This window comes from Lithobates pipiens, unplaced genomic scaffold (assembly GCF_037356315.1).
Source record: "Lithobates pipiens isolate NorthernLeopardFrog02 unplaced genomic scaffold, aLitPip1_a1.2 Scaffold_8, whole genome shotgun sequence".
Lineage (NCBI taxonomy): Eukaryota > Metazoa > Chordata > Amphibia > Anura > Ranidae > Lithobates > Lithobates pipiens.
Window position 1 is genome coordinate 178,545,060 of NW_027507903.1, and position 23,233 is coordinate 178,568,292.

The 23,233-nt window shown below is 42.3% G+C and overlaps 1 protein-coding gene across 1 annotated transcript in view; it reads right to left on the bottom strand.

Moving 5' to 3' along the window:
* LAMB4 (laminin subunit beta 4) overlaps positions 1-23,233 on the bottom strand; it is a 233,867-nt gene that overhangs the window by 160,892 nt on the left and 49,742 nt on the right. Inside the window, exons 10-13 of the mRNA XM_077472837.1 lie at positions 22,405-22,525; positions 11,981-12,169; positions 8,091-8,270; positions 4,464-4,573 (exon numbers count right to left, since the gene is read on the bottom strand). Of these exons, the coding sequence (XP_077328963.1) occupies positions 4,464-4,573; positions 8,091-8,270; positions 11,981-12,169; positions 22,405-22,525 (600 nt within the window). The remainder of the gene's footprint in view (positions 1-4,463; positions 4,574-8,090; positions 8,271-11,980; positions 12,170-22,404; positions 22,526-23,233) is intronic.

A 23,233-nucleotide genomic window follows, 5' to 3' on the forward strand; every position in this document is an offset into this window, starting at 1 on the left:
CCCGGAGGCACTGCGACCGCCTGCATACTCTCTGTCACTGCCTCCTGAATATAGTCTTTTGTCCTACGTGCCTCTGTTTCTCTATCTGTGGCTACATCTCTTATGCATTCTGCGCACAAGAGCTTTTCAGGGGCGGGTGGTGCTGAACAAGCCCAGCAGAGGCCTTTGGCGGGACGGCCTCTTGTCACACTTGGTTCATTTGGGTCATTTTTTAGGACTTCTGCTCCTATAAAGACAAAACACCTTATTAGGCTAGTGTTGTACTCTTTTGTTTTGTGGCCCCCGTAGACCCCTCCTACCTTTCCAACGATCTTCGTGCACTTTGGGGCTGTGGTGAGCTCATACTACAGCAACAAAAGATAGGATATAGAAATAAGAAAAAGGAATTTCCTATTCTATCACTTTTTTTTTTTTTACTCGCTCTTTAAAGGAAAAAACTTAATAAACCTTAATACTGGATATGGAGTCACTCAGGGTGGCAGCAGATTTGTAGGGTATCTGAAAAGCTGTAAACACATGGTGCAATGCATTTTGTGATCATGGCTCAGTAAACACTGACACAGCCCAGCCACCCCTCCCCCTCTGTGAAGGAAAACTCACCAGTATACTTCTCTCACTAGCTGTGGAAAACAGCACTGGAGCTTGTGGCTCTCCAGGCTTTATAGCCCCACAGCCCCGACCCCCTGTGAGGTCATCACCGACCAAGAGAAAACACAGGGGAGACGGCCGGCGCAGCTCCTAGAAAGCAGGAAAGGAAAGCACAATACTACAGCAACACCACAGCCTAAAAATGGTAAGCTCTTTAAGCCTTAGTATGCCCGCGTGGCTTCTGCACATAGAGCGTCCAGTGTGATAAAGGGAACTACCTTTATTGTTCTGGACCTTCCGATCCCAGGAGAGGCTTGAACCTGGGTGGGTAGGTTCGGTAGGGGGGTGTAGTCTAATCCATGAGCATGGTGGCCTGGAGTCCGACCAAAAAAAAGGAACAAGGGCAGGGGAGGAGGGGCTCCCTTTTATCAGCTAAGAGAAGGTGGTACTGAGAGACTGGAGGAAGGGGTTAACCCATTGTGTGCTGACGTGAGGCTGGCCAGGAAAAGGGCTTTTAATTCCAAACACGGTCAGTGATCTGAATGCATTTGTATGTATTTGGTCATATTCGAGATTAAAGTGTAACTAAAGGCTAAATCTATTTTTTTTACATTTTGGCTAGAGAAGAAAGGAATTAGAACACCTGTCACTTTTTATTGATGTTTCTGCCCCCATTATGGAGTTTCAATTTCGGGTTGAAACCAGAACAGTAATAGAGGGGAAATATTTATGGAACATAAGTTCTGGTGACACCCCATGATTCCCTCATTTTGAAGGGATTTTCTCTCACTTCCTGTTTTGGATATGAGACAGAAAGTGAAGGAAAATCTCCTCTATGGAACACAGATGGCAAAAAAACAAAACGTACAGGGGTTATAACCTTCTGTTATACTATCCCTTAGTTCTACTTTAAAACTAAACACCAGGATTTCAGCTACTTGGTAAAATGTGCAGGCATACTATGAGTTAATTCTAATGAGTCCAACGAGGCTTGGACTTATCTCTTTAGGCCTGGTTCACACCTAACACATTTATTAGTGTGTTTTCAGTTCTGCAGAGACACACTACAGTCCATTTAACATGGTTTCCTATGGATGCAGTTCACATCTGTGCATTTTATGCAAAGGGTCAGGAACTTTTTTCTGGTTTTTGGTTCCATAGACTTCAATGGATCTAAAGCGTGTATTGAAAAATGCAATATGCGCCTGCAATATGCAAACTGCAACCTGCATAGGTGTGAATCAGACCTTAATTTACATCTGACAGTTTTATAATACTTCAGAAGGATAGCTGCTATTGTTCTGGAGCTCCTATGCTTGACCTTCTGGTTTCAGCTCCTCCAGCTGCAGAATTGCATTGCAGCTGCTGTGCCCACCCCTCCCCTTATCCTTCCCAATTACAGAGCACTTTGAATTATGTGAACTCATTCACAAAATAGAAAGACTTCTCTTAATGGGTAGCAGAGGGAAGGTTTGGGCACCTATTCAGAGCTGTGTCTTAGCCTAGGCCGACAAGGCCCAGGCCTAGGGCGGCACTTTGTGGGGAGGTGGCAAAAAGCCACCCCCCCTCCTCCTCCCGCACACAGGGCCACCATCAGGGGAGTACAGCTTTATACCAAGGCTCAGTGCAACAACAAGTTCCTGCACTGTGCTCTGGTAACTGGCCAGGCAGGGGTGCGCAAGCGTGGGCACCCGGGACATCTGCCGTCCGGGGTCACTCCCACATGCGGCAATCACCTTTCTGTGGCAGCTGACACCTTTCTCCCCACTGATAGACACACACTGAGCTCACTGAGGATCCTCCTCCTTGGCTCCAATGTTCTTATCTTGTGTACACAGCCAGGAGGAGGGACATGACTGCACTGCAAGAGCGCTGCTGTTTTGAAGTCTGTGCTTTGTTTACATTTGAGGGGGACCCATTAATTGTGAAGGAGAAGGGGGGTATTGCAGGTAACACAGACACATACATGGAGTGTTGGGAGGGGGGGGGTAAGGGGATATGTGCTGGGGTGCTTTGGGAGGGGAGAGGATATGTGCTAGTTACATAGTTACATATAATTACATAGTAGGTGAGGTTGAAAAAAGACACAAGTCCATCAAGTCCAATCTGTGTGTGTGTGCTTTTATGTCAGTATTACATTGTATATCCCTGTATGTTGTGGTCGTTCAGGTGCCTAGCTAATCATTTTTTGAAATTATCGATGCTCCCTGCTGAAACCACTGCATGTGGAAGATAATTCGACATCCTTACCACTCTACCCTCTGCGCAGTTTATCATTTTATCTCTGGAGTTAATCCCCTTTTTAATGCATGCCAATATTCTCTTTTTTTTTGCTTGCATCAGCTTTGCATGCCATTGCTGATGCTGTCATCTACTAGGACCCTCAGGTCCTTTTCCATCCTAAATGCCCCCAGAGGTTCTCCCCCTATTGAGTAGATTGCATTCATGCTTTTGCCACCCAAATGCACTATTTTACATTTTTCTACATTAAACATAATTTGCAAAGTAGTTGCCCACCACATTCATTTGTTCAGATCTTCTTACAAGGTTTCCATTTCCTGAGGAGAAATCATTGCCCTTCTTAGCTTAGTATCGTCTGCAAATAATGAGATTGAGCTATTTATCCCATCCTCCAGGTCGTTTATGAATAAATTAAATAGGATTGGTCCCAGGACAGAACACTGGGGGACCTCGCTTTCCACACCGGACCATTCCTAGTACTCTCCATTTATTACTACCCTCTGAACTCGCCCCTGTAGCCAGATTTCAATCCATGTACTCACCCTATGGTCCATGCCGACAGACCTTAGTTTATATAGTAACTATTTACGGGGACTGGCAAAGGCCTTTGCAAAATCCAGATATACCACGTCTACAATCTGACCCCCCCCCACTAACACATGTCCTTTCCCCACCCAAAGCACCCCTCAGCACATATCCTCTTACCCCTCTGTCCCCTTCCCACAGTGTCCCTGTGTCGCCTTTCCATGGCGTCCCTCAGTCCCCTTCCCATGGTGTACCTCTGTCCTCTTCTCACAGCATCCCTCTGTTCCCCTCCCACAGCGTGCCTCTGTCCCCTTCCCATGGCCTGCCTCTGTCCCCTTCCCATGGCCTGCCTCTGTCTCCTTCCCATGGCGTCCCTCGGTCCTCTTCCCATGGCATCCCTCTGTCCCCCTCCTACAGCGTCCCTCTGTCCCCCTCCCACAGCATCCCTCTGTCTTCATCCCACAGCGTCCTTCTGTCTTCATCCCACAGCATTCCTCTGTCTTCATCCCACGGAGTCCCTCTGTCCCCCTCCCATGGCATCCCTCTGTTTTCATCCCACAGCATCCCACTGTCTTCATCTCCCTTTGTCTTCATCTCTGTCCCCTTCCCACGGCGTCCCTATGTCTTCATCCCACGGCATCCCTCTGTCCTCTTCCCATGGTGCCCTCTGTCCTCTTCCTATGGTGTCCCTCTGTCCTCTTCCCACGGTGTCCCTCTGTCCTCTTACCACAGAGTCCCTATGTCCTCCTCCCACAGAAAATGACAGAGCAGGTCTTAAAAAAAGGGGTGTGGCCTTGACAGAGAGGGATGGATCACATTTAAATTAGAGGGTGCTCTAGTTTAGTTAGGCCTAGGGCAGCACAAAACCTAAATACACCACTGACCCTATTAGTCACTATTGGGTGTCTAGCAGGATTATGATGCTGTACATTTCATGGAAAAGAGAACATTATATACCATTTCATGAAATAGCATTGAGCGTTATCTGAGAATGATGTTGTGAGACATATAAATGGATCTCAAGCTAGATTCTACATTGCAGCCCCTGTTATGCCTATATATGTACATATACATTGTGGTAAATTAAATAAAAGATGGTATATACTCACCATGCACTCATCACAGTATTGGCCTGTGGCAAAATTCTGACATTGGCACTGTCCAGTAATAGCATCACAGATTGAGGATAGTAGGGATCCAAATTGATTGCAACCACAGTCTAAAAATGCAAATGAAATCTTTATCATTTTTTTTACACAAATAGATCTTTCTTTTACTTGCATTTGATTTTTATTTTTTATTGATATAAATGAAAAAAGATTGAAAAGTTTGAAAAAAAAACAGCAATATTTGTTTTACTTTCTGTCATAAACTGATCCATTTACAAAATGAAAAAAAAATCAAATTTCTTCATAAATTTAGGCCAAAATATATTCTGCTACATGTCTTTTATAAAAACAATGAATCAATTAATTGATTTGTGTAAAAGTTATTGCGTCTACATACTATGGTATATATACTGGAATTTGCGCAGCTATACTGTAATGGTGGTGATCAGCAACTTATAGTATTACTGTGACAGGGTGGGCTAACATAAACTGGCTGGGAGGGTCACTGACACTAACGTTGCTGGTGACACTAATACAGTAATCAGTGATAATACTGTACACTGATACTATACTAATGACACTGGCTGGGAAGGGGTTAACATCTAGGGGCAGGGCCGTCTTTAATATTGATTGGACCCTGGGCAAAAATTTTCTTCAAATCAGTTTAGTGTATCAGATCAGGTAGAAATTGCGATTGGTTTTTAGAAGTTAAAGCATATCATTACTGCTTACTGACTGGTTGCTAGAGGTTACAGCACACATTATGGCTCACTGATTCGTTGCTAGAGGTTACAGCACATCATCTCATCACCTCATTGCAGGGGAGCATGATATACATATGAATGCTGCCTTTATTTACATATCAATGCCGCCGGCCGCATCTATTTACTTACTAATGCTGCTGCTATTTACATATGAATGCCAGTTATTTACATGTAAACACAGGGTCTACAGGTGAGTTACTTGCATACAATAGGGCAGAGCTGGGCAGCATTAGTACCAGATATCGGGACACAGCACAGGACTAAAACTTCAAGGGACAAGGGAATTTAAACTGGGATAGTTGGCAAGTATGAGGCAGCTGCTTTGGGCCCCCAACAATGACAGGGCCCAGGGAAGCTGCCCCTTTTGCCCTGCCTTAAAGACGGCCCTGTCTAGGGGCAGTCAAGGAGTTCAACGTGTGCATAACAAGTGTAATGTGTACTGTTTTTACATACTGATCTGGCTGTTTTTTCTCCCTGCTTTTAAGGAAGAAGAAACAGCCAGTTCACTGTACACAGAGTTCAATGTTTTTGTAAATCACAGCACAGATTGGCAAGGGGCACACGTATGCAAGCCCCAAACCCAGAATAAGGGTGGAAATGTACATGTATGTTGCAGCGCCTGTACCTGCCCCCCGCTCACAGTATATTTACTGTGAGGGATCAGCAGGTGGTTAAAGTGGAACTTCACCAAAAAAATATAGTTCCTCTTGTTTGCATCCTCCCCACTCCACTGCCACATTTGATACTTTTGGGGGGGGGGGGGGGGGCGGGTAGCTGGTTTTGACAGATACCCGCTTCCACTACCGCCTCAGATTGCCACTGCCCTCCCTGCTTCCCCCACAGCCTTCTAGGACACATCACAGGTCCCCGAATGGAACCATTCACAAGATGTAGCATGGCTAGACATGCGCAGTAGGAAACCAACAAGGCTTCACATCCTGTTTCCCTTACTAGAGATGCTAATGCCTGCACCCAAAACCGATTGAAGAACCAGCTCAGGTGAGAACATTGTTGGATCCCTGGATCCCTTACATTAAAAGTCAGCAGCTACAGTAGTTGTAGCTGCTGACTTTCAATTTTTTGGAGGGAGCCTATAAGTATATTCAAAAGGGCATTGTTGTGCAAGGAACAACCTTTTAGAAATTAGCTTTTCTTTGTGTGGAATGAGCAAATGAAAAAAGTGTATTTTATATTGGTTACTTTTGGTTACAGCATTTTACTTCTAAAAATAAATGTGGCCCTGTAAAAAAGCATTTGTTAGTGAATAAATGTTCTTGTGACTAAAATAGTTGAAAGAATCAGTATACACACAAAAAACAAGATTTGGAGTCACTAACCATAGGTACCAAGAGCCAGAATTCCAACAGAAAAAAAAAAAAATCAATGGGAATGTTAGGTACATAAATAATAACAGCTATTTGAAATATTAACCGCTTGCCAATCACCACACACACATATACATCAGCAGAATGACTCTTACAGGCAAATGGGCGTACCTGTACGTCCCTTTGAATTTGCTGCCTTGCGGGCACGTGCACTCCGTGGGAGTGCACCCGTGGGCCCCACAAACTCGATGTTCGCCGGCGGCCTGCGATCGTGAGATGGAGAGGCAGAACGGGGAGATGTAAACAAGGCATTTCCCTGTTCTGCCTAGTGATATGACAGGGATCTACCGCTCCTTATAATCGGAAGCAGTGATCGCTGTCATGTCAGTGGTAGCTCACCCCCCCCACAGTTAGAATCACTCCCTAGGACACACTTAACCCCTTGATCGACCCTTAGTGTTTAACCCCTTCCCTGTCAGTGTAATTTATACAGTAATCAGTGGCTATTTATAGCACTGATTGCTGTATAAATGACAATGGCCCCAAAATAGTGTCAAAAGTGACGTGTCCGCCATATTGTCGCAGTCCTGATAAAAATCGCAGATCGCTGCCATTACTAGTAAAAAAATAAATTATAATGAAAAGGCCATAAATCTATCCACTATTTTATAGACACTATAACTTTTGTGCAAACCAATCAATATATCCTTATTGTGATTTTTTTTACCAAAAATATGTAGCAGAATACATATCGGCCTAAACTGAGGAAAAAATGGTTTTTATATATTTTTTGGGGGTATTTATTATAGAAAAAAGTAACAAAAATTGCTTTTTTTTTCAAAATGTACTCTCTTTTTTTTATTTATAGCGCAAAAAATAAAAACTGCAGAGGTGATCATATACCACCAAAAGAAAGCTCTATTTGGAAAAAAAGGACATCAATTTTGTTTGGGTACAAAGTCTCACGGCCGCGCAATTGTCAGCTAAAACGATGCAGTGCAGAATTGCACAAAATGTTCTGGTCAGGAAGGGGGTAAATCCTTCCGGGGCTGAAGTGGTTAAAATGCATTATTTATTTCTTTTTTTTCCAGTAGCAAACATTTTTTTTATTGACTTTAAAAAAGAAAATACTTGTACTGAAAAAAAAAAAGCTTGGATTTTATTATTTTAAATAACTGTTATTGTTTTTGTGCCAAAAAGTAGTATTGATTGGTTCTTTTTTTTGTTCTGAGTATTTATATGGGATGTGGTCAATTTCATTGGAGTAATTATGGGGCTGTCAGTAAAGCTTGATTCACATCTACGCAGTTTTAGTGCATTTTGCGGAATTGCATTACAGAACGTGTTCCATAGGAAACCATGTTAAATGGACTGTAGTCCAAACCTGCAAAATGCAAAAAGCACTAAAAATGCATAAGTGTGAATCAGGCCTTAGAAACCGCGAACTCCCAGGATATCTTTTAATTTCATTTACAAAAAAAAGGCACAATTCCAATACTTTTTCAATTGAAAGCTGTTTTTCAGAGAGATCTACTTACATTGACAACCAAAAAAATTGGTAGCTCTCAGTCCAAAGTAGCCTGGTTTACACTGATCACAGCGTTTTCCTTCTACATTTTGTTTGCATAAGCATGTCCCCGCAATGATTGCCAGTCTGCGATTTGTATGACCCTCACATATTCCTCCACCATGTGTTCCATCCGGGTCACAGTCACATGCTACAGGAAAAGCAGAGAAAGCAATGTTAAAGTTAAAGTCTATCTAATTTATAGGAGAAAAATATTTGTTTTTTAAAATGTACTTCCACTAAGACCCCTTTCCCACCACACCGCCAATAGCGTGGGCGGTAAAACGCCGCTATTTTTAGCGGTGTTTTACCGCCAGATTTGCGTCCGCAAGCGGGGTGCTTTTACCCCCGCTAGCGCCCGAGAAAGGGTTAAACCGCCTGCAATACGCCGCAATAGCGGCGTTTTGTCCGCGGTATTACAGCGCTGCCCCATTGATTTCAATGGGGAGCAGCGGTGGAGGAGCGGTAAACACACCGCTCCTTCATCGCTCCAAAGAAGCTGCTGGCAGGACTTTTCCCTGATGTCCTGCCAGCGCATCGCTGTAGTGTGAAAGCCCTCAGGCTTTCACACTACAAACAATGTTGCAGCTTTTTTAGGGTGGATTGCAGGCACTATTTCTAACGCTATAGCGCCTGCAAAACGCAAAACACCCTGGTGTGAAAGGGGTCTAACTTGCACATTACTAAGCTTATTAAGTTTTTCAGATGTATAAATACATTGGCAACATTAGGTATAGGTATTTCACTACACAGCTTCCTTTTAAGAGATAAACTATTGATTTCATCTGTGGTTTGCATTCTTTGGATTTCAAGCAATAAAAAGGCTGAATCAAAACAATTAAAATATTTGATTTAGATGCATGTAGGAGTCAAAGACTGTTATTTACGAAAGGCAAATCCACTTTGCACTGCAAGTGCACTTGGAAGTGCAGTCGCGCTAAATCTAAGGGGTCGATCTGAAGTGAGGGGAAGCTCTGCTGATTTTATCATCCAATCATGTGCAAGCTAAAATGATTTTTATTTTCCTTGCATGTCCCCCTCAGATCTACAGCGGCTTTACGTTCAAGTGCACTTGCAGTGTAAGGTGGATTTTCCTTTAGTAAATAACCCCCAAAGAGTTGTTTTAGGAAACATATTGGCTGTACTGAATTATTTCTAAAATTTAGTGCATTATAAGCATAGAATACATTGGTGATTTTCTCATAGTTAACCAAATCAACCAAAATATATATTTTGGTTGATTTGCATATAATAACAGTAAGCTATATAACCTTTCTCGCCACTGACTGGTATTGTAATTGCCCACAAATGTGCATAGTCCAGACTGTCCCAGTATCACCCACCATATAATGCTATTCATAGGGCAGGTGGTTTGTTCAACTGGCTGCAGGAACCTGCAGCCAGATTTCAGTCAAGTAACTTATGGAGCAGCAAAACCAATAAACAATAAAAACAAAAAAAAAGAAGTAACGTATGGAGCTGAAAACTGCATAAGAATTGCTTGCATAGCCAATAATTTCCTGCTGTCAGATAATACTTTAACCCCTTATTGACACTGCCTCCTGACCCTTTAAAAGCTTCTAAAAGGAGGATATTCGGGTCATGTGACCGCAGTCATTGGCTGCCACATTGGTCACATTATCGTAAATAATACATCAGTTGCTTTCCATTCCCCACCGGGTGGGTGTTCTTGGCACAGAAAAGTGTTTATATAGGACTGGATATATGTGGCCTCTGAGTGTTAAAGCCCATCCGCCAAGGTTGCATATATTTGCCACATTGGTAAGAAGCGGTTAATGGCAATTAAAATATTTGGGCATGTTTAATTTCTCAAATATGTATAAGGCCTCTTGCACACTTCTGCCAAAATACTGAGCGTTTTCAGGCATACAGATGTTTTTTGTTTACTGATCTAAATTCAGCTTATTGTTCTCAATGTACCTGTACTCACAGGCGTGTAAGCATGCGCTGCGTATAACTAAGCAAAAAAATGCAGAAATATGTATTGCTGGTCTTTACCTTATGCGAGTATGCACGAAAAATGTTCATTTGAAGAGGTTAGATTTATTTTCCTCATATATGAGCATACATGCAAATGCATGCTTATACCTGCCAATAAGCACAAAATACATGCCTGATATGCCATCAAGGAATACTAATGTTTAAACATCAGTACCGTGTGCAAGTACCCTAACACTAGTGACAAAACAATATATTAATTTTGCTGTATTTTTCTTCTTTATTCACAGCTTTAAACATTTTGAAATATATTTCTAGGCATAACTTGCTGCTGTAGTGGTGGCTAACAGTGAAAAAAATAGAAGCACCCACAGTATTTTGGAGGACCCCAAAACACTGCAAATTGGATTATGCATATTTGTGCAAGCCACATTAAAAGGCCACATTGTTAAACTGATCAGTTTACAAGATCAGGGATATATCCAGTGACATTTTTTGTAAACGAGGACTGTCCTTTAAAATTAGGGTTTACATTTGAATGTACGGTATGCTTTTTGATCTCTTGTGCATAAACTGCCAATCTCTTTGCACTCTCAATAGTTAATAGTTAGATGTTTATATTTTATACCAGCATTTTACTCGGTCATTTCACAATTAAAGATCACTACGTTAATTAGTTATGGGAAATAATGAATACTCATGTAGGGGGAGCCACAGGAAAATAAACCTTTAGTAAGCTGGTATAGAACTTTAATCTTGTAGATCAAGAAAATGGAACAATGGAAGAGAAGGGAAACATCGAATTTGCAGCTAATTAATGTCTTATTTTTATTTATTTATTTTAGGTACTTATATAGCGCTTTCAATTTACGTAGCGCTTTACATCTACATTGTATATTCACATCAGTCTCTACCTTCAAAGAGCTCAAGGTCCCTAACTCACATTCATACATACAGTACTAGGGACAGATTAGACAGGATCCAATTAACCTACCAGCATGTCTTTGGAGTGTGGGAGGAAACTGGATTATCCGGAGGAAACCCACGCAGGCACAGAGAGGACATACAAACTCCAGGCAGGTAGTGTTGTGGTTGGGATTTGAACCAGAAACCCTTCTTACTGCTAGGTGAAAGTGCTATCCACTACACCACTTTGCCTCCCTAATGTATAACTATGATATGTAATCTTAATAGTGCACTTGAAACTTTGTATGCAGTCCTTTAGAACAGATTACAATATTAATGGGAAGATCATAAATATCAGCAAATCTAATCAAAGGATAAAACAGGTTAAGATGAATGCAGGCACATTATATCTCTCTATATATATGAGAATAATATTTTCTATCCATCTATTAATATGATATTATTATTTCGATCCATCTACCCATCACTATCATCAATCGGTTAAATCAGCTAATAAAAATTTTATAAAACAATTGATGTTTAGTGTTTCCACATACAGAATGGTCTTAAAGCAGAACTACACTGCATCTGAGCACCACAAATCAAAAACACTATTTAATTAATTTATAACATTTAATGCAAACTCCCCCATCCATCCATATCTCCATACTTTATTTTGCTGAGAAATCATTTTTAACAACCCCCCTGCATTTCTAGCCGTGGCCATCTTGAGTAAGGGCAGATTATTCATCTACCGTTTACTTCCTGGAACCCATCAGCAGACAGGATGGTGTGCTTAGCTTAGAAAAAAAAACATGTAAACAATAGTTTATAACAAGTAAAGTACTTTCATATCTATTTACTAATGCTAGAAGCATGAGGATTAGTCAATGTTGATTGAGAGAATGATGCTCCACTAAGTATTAATCTTTAAGAATTATCAGCTTCAGTACTGTTTGTATTATTAAATTATAATAATGTTTTAGTTCAACTTACGAATACAGGTATATGGGTCAGAAGTATCTTTAAGAGGGTCATGATAGAAGTATGGCTTGCAGAATTCACAATGATTTCCTAAAGTATTGTGCTGACAATCGTCGCAAACACCACCACTGGTGTAATTACTGGTTTCATAGACTTTTATTTCAAAGTGGCATTTATTAGAGTGTCCATTACAGTTGCATTCTGAAAAAAAATATATATATATTTTTGTTAACAAAAACCAACATAACATGTCTACATGATGGAAAATTACTTAAAAGTAATTCTTAGTCCAAATCATACATTAGATATTGAAATGCAGAATCATTAATTTTTAATGCACATCAACACACTTTCCCCAATGTGTTAAAAAAAGGTCATATTTCAATTTGGACATGCTTAACAATAAATGGTCTGCCTCAATGCAATGCACATTAAAGTAGTGTATGTATAGTCAAAACTGTTTTTGTAGTTTTGGATAGAGTATAGAAGGTTTAAAACGCCAGCTAAGCAATTTCTTTGCTGTCTGTGAACCATTAGGGAAATTTCCCTTCACGTTCTGACCCAGAGATGCAACAGGAAAATAGATGATATATCCCGAAGTGAGGATAATTTCCCTCTTAGCCCCTGTACACACGGTCAGAGATTTCGACAACCAAATCCGTCAGATTTTCTCTGTTGGATTTTGTCCGTCGGATCTTGTCCGAAACTGTTGCATACACACGGTCGGACAAAGTTGTTGAAAAATCTGATCTTTCAGAATGTGATGACGTAATTTCGTTACGATGGGACTACATTCAGGCTAGTAGCCAATAGCTTTGATGTAGGAATTTGATCTGAGCATGCGTGGCACTTGGTCCGATCAAAATTCTCTACACATGATCGGAGTATGTTCGATCGGACCAGTTTGTCTGGAAATATTTCCAACAAGTTGGAAAATTGGGTCCGACGGATATTCCGACGGAATCAGTCCGATGCATACCACACACAGTCGGATTATCCGACAACATGGTCCGATAGGACACATTCCTACGGCTTCTCCGACTGTGTGTACAAGGGCTTAGATAGATGTTCCTGTGTCTTCATGCAGAGTTATTTTCTTTATTTATACATCACTGCAAAAAGCACAGGTCAATTAAACATTTTAGAACCCTGGTTCATTCCTTCATCAAGGCAAAGTGACCCTCTAATGTCACTTTTTCACTTTGCCTTGATGAAGAAATTCATGATGTTGCATTGAACTGTGACTTATGCAATGATTCATTAAAAAGGAAAGAACACAGCGTGAAGAGACTAGTGTGCTGGTGACATATGTTGTACACTTTTCAACCATGGTGCCATCCATTGATTTCTATAGTGATGTAAATACAAGGTCTGATTCCACTTTAGTATGCAAGGAAGAAATCTCATTGATCTCTTCAACAGGAACACTGACTGCAAGAAAAATGGAACTGAAGGTCTAATCCTTCCTCACTTTATCCAAACTAAAAAAAGTTTTGCTTTGAAATTCATTTTACCAAACAACATAATGGGTGTCAAAGTGCAGGCATATCCCACTTTTAAGTACACAATGGGGTTTATTTACTAAAGCTAGAAAGTGCAAAATAATGCTCACTTCTGCATAGAAACCAATGAGCTTCTAACCCCAGCTTGTTTAATTAAGCTTTGGTAATAAAACCTGCAAGCTCATTGCTTTCTATGCAATAGTGAGCCTGATTTTGCACTTTCTAGCTTTATTAAATAAACCCCATTGTGTACTTAAAAGTGGGGTATGCCTGTACTGCACAAATGCAACCACTATTTTTTATTCTAAACTGGCCATAAACAAGTAGATTTTTGCATTTATCGCTAAACTTTTAGAGTGCTTAGTCTACAACCGTCTGAGCTCCTACCTCACTGACAACAACCTTCTTGACCCCTTACAGTCTGGCTTTTGCTTACTTCACTCCACTGAATCTGACCTACTAAAACTCACTAATAATTTAATAACTGCTAAAACCAATGGCCACTACTTCATACTCTTACTACTAGACCTTTCTGCGGCCTTTGATACTGTTGACCAGGGCTGGACTTACCATTTGGCTTGACTGGGCTCAAGCCTATGGGCCCCACCCAATAGGGGGCTCCGCGGGCCACGCCGATATAAATAGCCTAGTGTACTCAGCTCAGCTCCGCTCACAGTGAAGCCCAGTCCCGCTCTAAGATGGACATAACACAGGGACTGGGCGTGACTGTGAGCCGAGCCGAGTACACTGATTTTACTCTTGGCTCCGCTCAGGACTGCGAGAGGACCTGAGAGCCGCTGTAATGACATATTCGGCGACCCATCGCAGTTTGCTATGGAAGTGACGTTCCGTCGCCATCATCTTGTTACTCCCCACACTTGTTCACAGTAAGGATACACTAAGAAGGGGTAAAGCGGACATGTTGTTACACCCATCGGAGTTTTGCATTTTAGACGTATTTATAACATTAAAGCTAGTATATAGTGAAATACAGTACTTACAACTCCGTCTGACTACTTAGATGATGAATTTTAAAAGCATCTCCCGACTTCCGGTTCCGGTGCCACATGAGGCGGAGGTGATCGCTCTCAGCTCCCGCGTCCTTCCTTACAAATCCTGCCTAACATACCGGCCCAGGCCTCGGGGAGAACCCACACTACCTCGGCGGACGGGTGTGACACCATGGATCGCTTCGTAGAGCGATCGTATGCTAAAGCGGCCTCGGCGGGCCTCCCTCCCGCGGGAGAGACACACGCGGCCAACATGGCGGCCGCCCCGCCCTTACAAGAGCAGGCCTCGCTACTTCTGGGACCCCCGGCTCAAACAGCGGCTGACCCTGCATCACCTGAGGGAATAGCACAAGCTGTAGTTCTTCTGCTGGGTCCTACACTCGCTGCTACAGTAGACGCAGCGGTCAACAGAGGGTTGGAGCAGCTTCACTTAGAAGTCCGTGCCCAGGCACAGAGACTGCAACATGCAGAGGAACGTATCTCGGCACTTGAGGACGAAAATGCAGGCACATCTGTTAAGATGGCTAGGGTCCTTAACACACAAAAAGAGATTTGTGAGAAACTCGACGATTTGGAAAATCAATCGAGGAGGAACAATCTACGCATTATCGGTCTCCCGGAATCGGTCACCTCAGCCCAGCTATCCACGCTTTGCGCCATAATGATCCCAAAACAACTGGGCCTCCGCGCACCGTGCACGATCGAACGGGCTCACCATATTGGACAACCGTCCGAATCACGCTCCAAGCCTCGCCATGTTATTGTCAAGTATCTGAACTATGCTGATAAAATGGTCATCATGCAAAAGTTCCACAGCTCCCGCTCCTTGACGATCGATGGGGCTAAACTGCTGCTTTTTGCTGATTACTCAGTGGAGGTGATGACCAGGCGCAAGGCCTTCTCTCCGGTGTGTACAACCCTCTACAACAACCACATCAAATTGTCCTTGTCCTATCCGGCTACGCTACGCCTCCTAACGAACGAAGGAGACCAGCTTACCTTCACCACGCCAGAAGAAGCGGAAAGATATGTTGAATCCCTGAGCACTGACATGGAACACTCGGCCTTGGCTGACCTATCATCTTCTCATTCTGCGGGCAAATCAGCTGTGCCTCCTAAGCCTCAACGCAGCCCCACGAACCCTCCATATAAAGCATCAGAGTCATGCCTAAGGATGACCGTTCAGGACACCGCTGACAATCTTCGGTACACCTACCTTTCTACAGTTTTACGGAAAGTTAGGGGGTGAGGATTTGCTTTTATATTGGATCTCCCTCTTTTTCTCCCTCTGGCCCTTCTGGAACCAGCTAGCCTAAATATGGGCTCTGCTGATCGCTGGCAGGATGCTCTTATTCCCATGCATGGGCCTGGAACACCTGCCCCCCTTTTGATTACATATGCAGTTCCTATGTTTCTTACAGGATGTTCTCTCCCTGGTTCTTTGTTGTATGTTATCGGGTTTTACTAATTTGGGGACTACAGCTTTCAACTCGGCTCACTTACCCTATCCATTTCCCTCACACAGGTGGGTCTTCGCCACGTGCGTGTGGAACCTATCCGGAGCCGGGGTCACTATTTATAGTGTATTTATTTTTTATTTTTTCTCTGTTATTTTGTATACCTCCCCCTCTGGCCCTCTAACAGCCATCAGGGGAGGGGCAGGACGGGGCTGATAGCCGAGATTGAAAGTTGTGCCTCATGTGGAAAAAAGGAAAGTCCATATTTGCTGATATGTTATTACACACGTTGTGTTTTCTATATTTGCTAAGATCTTTTGCTTATACGATCGTATACCAGATACAGATATCCAATATAGTTGTAGCACCCTTGGGGATTGAAGTCTCTATGAGGAAACATGTACACGCGGGGACACTTGAGAACAGCAAGGCTGTCCCTGCACCGACCACTATGATTTTTATCTATCTAACTCTTAAATGGCATCAGCAGGTAGTGGGCATAACTTGAATGTTATTTCTTGGAATGTCAAGGGGCTTAGATCTCCGTGTAAACGTATGGCTGTTCTGAGACACTTAAAACGCCTCCGAACGGACATAGCTTTGTTGCAGGAGACACACCTTATGGCAGACGACCTGCAATGGCTACGTAAATTATGGGTAGGTAAGGTCTATGGCTCGCCAGCAGTTGGGCGCAAGGCTGGTGTTGCCATATTATTACATAAAAACCTGCAACATGAAATTGCGTCTGTTAGAGCTGACACGGAGGGACGCAGGGTGACAGTGCAGATATTGATAGACTCGGTCCCCATGGCCATCACTAACGTTTACGCACCTAACTCGCCTTCTTCCAGGATGTAATCCAATGGATACTGGCCATCCCTGAATCTAGACACTTAGTTGGGGGAGATTTCAACTCAGTTATGTCCGCCATTATGGACCGTTCAACGACTAGCACTCCTCGTGTAACCCCCTTGGTTACCGCAACACCCAAACCTACTCAATTGGCCCAAGCCCTGACCTCCATACATTTCAATGATGTATGGAGACTACAACACCCGACCAGCCAGGAATACACCTTTTCTCTCCACCACACCAATCCTTCTCGCGCATAGACTACTTTTTTGCCTCCCCCACCCTGACCCCGTCCATAATAGGCTCAGAAATATTAGATGCCAGGATATTAGATCACAGCCCTGTAGTGGTGCACCTATCGCTACCGACGACCCCGCACACACCGAAAATGTGGAGATTTCCATCCTACCTAGCTGACAGCCCAGACTTCCAGGACATGCTTCGGACTGCATGGACTGACTATGCAACCACCAATAGTGAACATATCTCTGATCCTAACTTGTTTTGGGAAACAGGTAAAGCCTTTGAGAGGCAAGATAATATCATACACCACACAACTAAAAAAAAACAAAAGGAGCCAGTATAACGATACCAGCAAAACGATTCGTGCGGCTCACGAGCGCCTGCTTCTGAGCCGTACCCCGGAGAATATCCAAAGCTGGACTCGAGCTAACTAGGGCGTTCGACCTCTGGGCTGAGCGGCAGGAAATGGCCCAACTAGCCTACTCTAAGCTATATTTCCACAGATACGGAAACAAAGCGGGCAAGCTCCTGGCGAAGTTATGCGCTGGGCCCAGACGACCCACTCGCATCCATTCTATGAGGGACTCGGATGGCTCCGTGACCTCGGTCAAAGATAGGATCAATGATATTCTCACCAATTTTTACACGACCCTATACAAAGCTGACCCCACTGACATGAGTACAGGGGACACCTTTTTGTCCACAGTGAGCCTACCAACATTACAAGATGAGCAACTCGCTCTACTTAATGCCCCCATTACCCTGGAGGAGATTAAACGAACTATCTCATTAATGTCCACAGCGAAAGCGCCAGGGCTGGATGGCTACTCGGCGGAATTCTATAAATCTACCATGGATTATATACCAGACACCTTTCAACTTGTTTATGCAGGCATGTGGCAGGGAGGGCCTTATATGCCCACAGCTTCACAGGCTTTCATAAAACTTATCTCTAAGAAAGGTAAAGATCCCACTATGCCTGGGTCCTATCGCCCCATTTCTCTGATTAATGTAGACTCTAAAATTTTATCTAAAATAATTGCTGCTAGATTGGCCACAATACTACCCTCATTACTCCATCCAGCCCAGTCAGGCTTTGTTACTGGACGCTCGGCCACCCTTAATATCCCTAAAGTCCTTCTGGCCCTACACTATGCCAAAACACATCCTACTCAAGATGTAGCAATAATATCCCTAGATGCAGAAAAAGCCTTTGATAATGTGAGTTTACCTTGGTTATTTAGAGTGCTAACACGGTTTGGTTTTCAAGGCCCATTTATGCAATTTATTCAACAGATGTACATGTCTCCCACAGCTCGACTGGTCACCCCTGACTTCATGTCAGACTCAATACCTCTAACTAAAGGCACCAGGCAGGGGTGCCCACTATCACCTTTATTGTTTAACCTGGCAATTGAACCTCTCTCTAGGCTACTGAATTCACGGGATGGGATCAGTGGCCTACCGATAGGACAGCAGATGCTGCGCTCCACTTTATTTGCGGACGATATCCTGTTATTTACCACTGACCCCGTCTCCGACTTTGCTAAGTTAAAGAACATTTTTGAAACCTTTCAAGGCTGCTCGGGTTTCCGAATCAACTTTGACAAAAGTGAGATACTATCCTTAAATCCCAGATTGGCCCACAAATGGACACACCAGTCCCCATTTGCAATAGCCAAACACCATATCACATACCTAGGTGTACACATAGGTCGTGAACCCGCCTCATTATATGGGCTGAATTACCCCCCGCTTATATCTAAGATAGTACAGGAATTAGACCTATGGACGACCCTGCCTATTTCGCTCTTTGGGAGAAGCCATTTATTCAAAATGATATCCTTTGCCAGATTACTGTACCCCATGCAGACCATACCCCTCCTGCTGGAACACGCAGACACCCAGAAATTATACAAGGCACTATCAGCCTTTCTATGGTCCCGTAAGAGAGCATGCATAGCTCTACCTAAACTATGCCTCCCAAAGACCGAGGGAGGTGCAGGGGTGCCCAACATCCATTTTTATAATCTTGCATGTCTATTACGTCAGGGTCTGGACTGGATTTCGGGCAACTCTAGATACTGTAATGTATATCTAGAAGGGGCTATGGCTTCCCCATACTCGCTGGCAGCAATTCTTCACTCAAACCTGCACACATTGCCACCTCATCTAAAATCTAATTTGCTTGTCAGAGACACTGTCATTGCATGGAGAGAAACCCGCAAACTATTAGGCCTACCGGCCACCATCTCGAGACATCTACCTATCCAAGGGAATCCCATGTTTATCCCGTCCACTTTGCATGCAATCTATGCGCAATGGAAACTGAAAGTTCTCACGTCCACAAAAGCTTTATATCAAGCTGGCCATCGTAAGTTTAAGTCATTTGAAGACTAAGCTCAAGAATTTGCACTCTCACCGACCCATGTCTTCTACTATGGCCAGTTGACTGATTACTTAAGCTCGCAATGCGGTCCCCAGACGGACCCTTTCCAGCAGTCATTCATCGACACTGTATTGAACTCAGGGGACTACTCAATTACCAACCTCTATTCTTACCTCATTCAACACCAGTCTGACAAATACCGTCTCACCCCTTTCCAGAAGTGGGCGACCCTCCTACGAGATGAATCTATTCCTGATAAAATTATGGATGGATACCGGCAAATGCGTAAACTCACAATTTCCGAAACATGGCGTGAAACACACTTTAGGATAATTCACAGAGCCTATTACCCCATTTACGTCGATAAAAATAATATGAACTTGAAAATATGCCCATGGTGCTCTATGCCCCACCCCACTCTAATCCATAGACTGTGGGAATGCCCTGCCATAGAAAGTTACTGGGACGCAGTAACTACCTATGTTGGCTCAGTTTCTAAACAACGGATTCCGAAGAATATTATGCTTTGTGTATTTGGCTATGCACCTCAAACGCCCCCGATGGGAGGTGGAATTCAGACCCCAGTTTCTCAATGGGCGCAGCTAGCCCTTCTTGTTGCTCGCAGGACCATTATGCAATCTTGGATCTCCAAGGCACCGCCTACACTACCAGCGATGCAAAAGGCTATCGAATCGCTTTTCTACATGGAAAGATTGGATACCATCATCAGGAATCCTAAACCTGCACACCGTTTCTTTGCGAGGTGGCGCAAATATATGGAGGTCACACTACCCCACTCTGACATCCAGGCGGCCATGCAACCATTTCGCTTCACGGCATGGTATCTGCAGAGTGACCTAGCTGGATCTCTGGGCAGACTTAAGCTGCTTCCCCGTGGGGATCCTGCAGACTTTAAGCCTCCTTGACAAACTGGACCCTAAGCTGTGCATTTTTTGTTTTTTCTTAAGACACCCCGTTCTTCCCCCACTTTAGAGGGTATTTACTCAAGGGCTACGGAATGTGATTACTTAGCTGGTATACTTAGATCGTTTAGATTGATAGGACCTGTTCGGGTTCGCTTCTTATGGAACAAGAGGACTGTATGTAGTTTATTGTTTCCTGTTTACTGCCCAGGAACCTGTATTTGTAAACTTATGTACTGTACAGCTATATTTTGTAACCTTTTATTTGTAAAACCAAATAAACATTTTTCAAAAAAAAAAAAGCATCTCCCATTCTCTGGAACTCCCTACCCCAATCTGATTTGCTATCTCCTACTTTGTCTACTTTTAGGCGATCCCTGAAAACTCATCTCTTCAGTTCATCCCTCGCAGTTATCACCTTTTGTTCCACCAGCCCCTCCATATAGAATTGTAAGTTCCCAGGAGCAGGGCACTCCTAACCCTCTTGTATTGAAGTTTATAAGAAAATCAAACAAAAGGTTGTTAAAAACTAAACACTTTGAACACAACTCTCCTACTATGAGGCCAGCTTACAGCAAGCAACTGCCAAGAAAATATCTCAGAGGATGATGGGTAGTCAAAAAAATCTGTCTTTGAACACATGGACATAGTACTTGGATTTACTACTGCTAGCTACCCCCTTGACTTTTACAACAAACTAAAGAATTTTATGTTTGGATGGTTGAAGTTGTTTTTTTTACCAGGCTTTATTTTTATTCTAGAATCAGGTGCATCCCTTGCAAGGATCAGACTGCATGCTGCCACCATAAACCAAATAATTTTAGTATTTGGGGGGCCTTTGTTTACTATGCTATTCAAGCATGCTGAATTGAGTTACTGGGCAACATAGGAAGAAGGTGCAGATGTTTATTACACACACCAGAAGACCTGTCAGTGTTTTATTTAATTGTTTTGGTGTCTCTGTTAAGGTACGCTGTAATGAGAGATGAACATATTAACAAATACAGTAAGTAAATAAAGATGCTCATTGATTAAAGTGTAGTTATAGCCAAATAATTATTCTTAGTTTTGGATACAGTAGGATAAAAACCACTATAAAATGTTTTCACTGTCTGGATCTTTTTTACTCCACTTCCTATTCTAGAGATGCAACATGAAGTGAAAAAAGATCTTTACACCATTAGGGGAAAAACTCTACTTGGACAGTTCTTACTAAAACAGGCAGCGCCAGATTTATAAAGGGGCCTCCTGACAGAAGAAGCCTTCCTCTATATAAAAATAATATTAAAATAAATAATATTAAAATAATATAAAATACATAATAATAAAAAATGACTTTCTTTTATTAAATGTATCTGGGAAAGTATATCTTGCTGGCCATCATCTGTAATTTAAAAGTTTTTTACAATTAACTCTTATATTATATTGTTTTTAAAAATGAATTTCGGCAGCTCAAGCAAATCATACATAGAACACTATGCCTGTGTGTGTGCATGCATGACCTGAGAATGACATTGTGTCATGCATTTTAAAAACGTGTCACCGAGAATCTAAACCAGCTCTGTGTTAAGGGGCTACAGATCCTGAAGTGTCCAGGCCCCCAAGGTCTAAATCTGGGTCTGAGAACAGGTGTCCCCACTGAATTATATTTACCCTCACCTCTTGATCAGATGACAACTCTAAATACTCTAATGTTGGATTTCTCATTACTTTCTGTCTCAGCAAGACAAATGAAAAGGGGTTAATTTCCCCAGCAGAGGCCCAAATAGCAACAAAAACCTAGTGGGTTCTAATTCTATCCTACTACATTCAAAGTGAAAAGTAAAAATAGCTATACATACTATTTAACTAACTTTCTTAATCTGTAGCAACCTAAAGCTAGTACACTTGAACTTGAGAAATAATGCATATCGTATAAATGCAACTGTATTTTGTTATGTACCACATACCAATACCTTTTACCATAATTATGTATATAGTTGATGATAGATATTGTGGAAGTATATAAAGCTTGTAGTAATTCTTAAAATTGTGATTTATCATATTTGTTGAACACTTACGTCTGCATGCATTGTCTTCAAAGCCAATTGCTGGACTCCATGGTGCATCATTATAAAATTCTTTACATTTTTCACAGTTGAGGCCATCTGTGTTATGCTGACAGACACATTTACCATGAACCTTAAAACACAAAAACACATACTGTATTGTATTTTCAGCAGTCTTAATGTTGGTGGCTTTGACACGCTAACGTATTAATCGATTACAATGCATTGTAAAGCAATACCAAATAGCAAAAAGAAAGCAGAAATGTAAGAGCAGTGTCTAGTCTGTCTAGAATAAGGTGACCAGATTTTCAAAATGAAATCCGGGGACATATTTTTTTTATTTTTTTATTGGCAAATGGTAAACTATTTTGTAAGCATATTTTCTTCAAATTATATATGCAGTGTATGTGGTATGTGTTTATGGAATGATTGTATGATATATACATTATTTCTCACATTTCTTCCATGAGATAAAAAAAAGAAATACTTCATACCACCGTCTAGGGCACTTAGCCAAAGTGGGAAAATGTTCACAACTACAAGCTCACAACAGGGAAACATGTGTAAGGTGATACTTGCAGATTGTTGAAAAAATACAGCTTTTCTTAATACTCACTTGAATCACAATTTCTGTAACCCAAACCCCCAACATGTAAATATTAAGCCTCACAAAGCTATGATTCATGGAAGGGTTGCCATTTACACATTGCTTGTACAGGGTCAACCTATAATAAAATATAACCTGCAGTTAGAGCCCGTTCACACTGGGGCATTTTTCAGGCACTTTAGGGCTAAAAATAGTGCCTGTAAAGCACCTGTAAAGTGCCTCCTCTGCAACCCC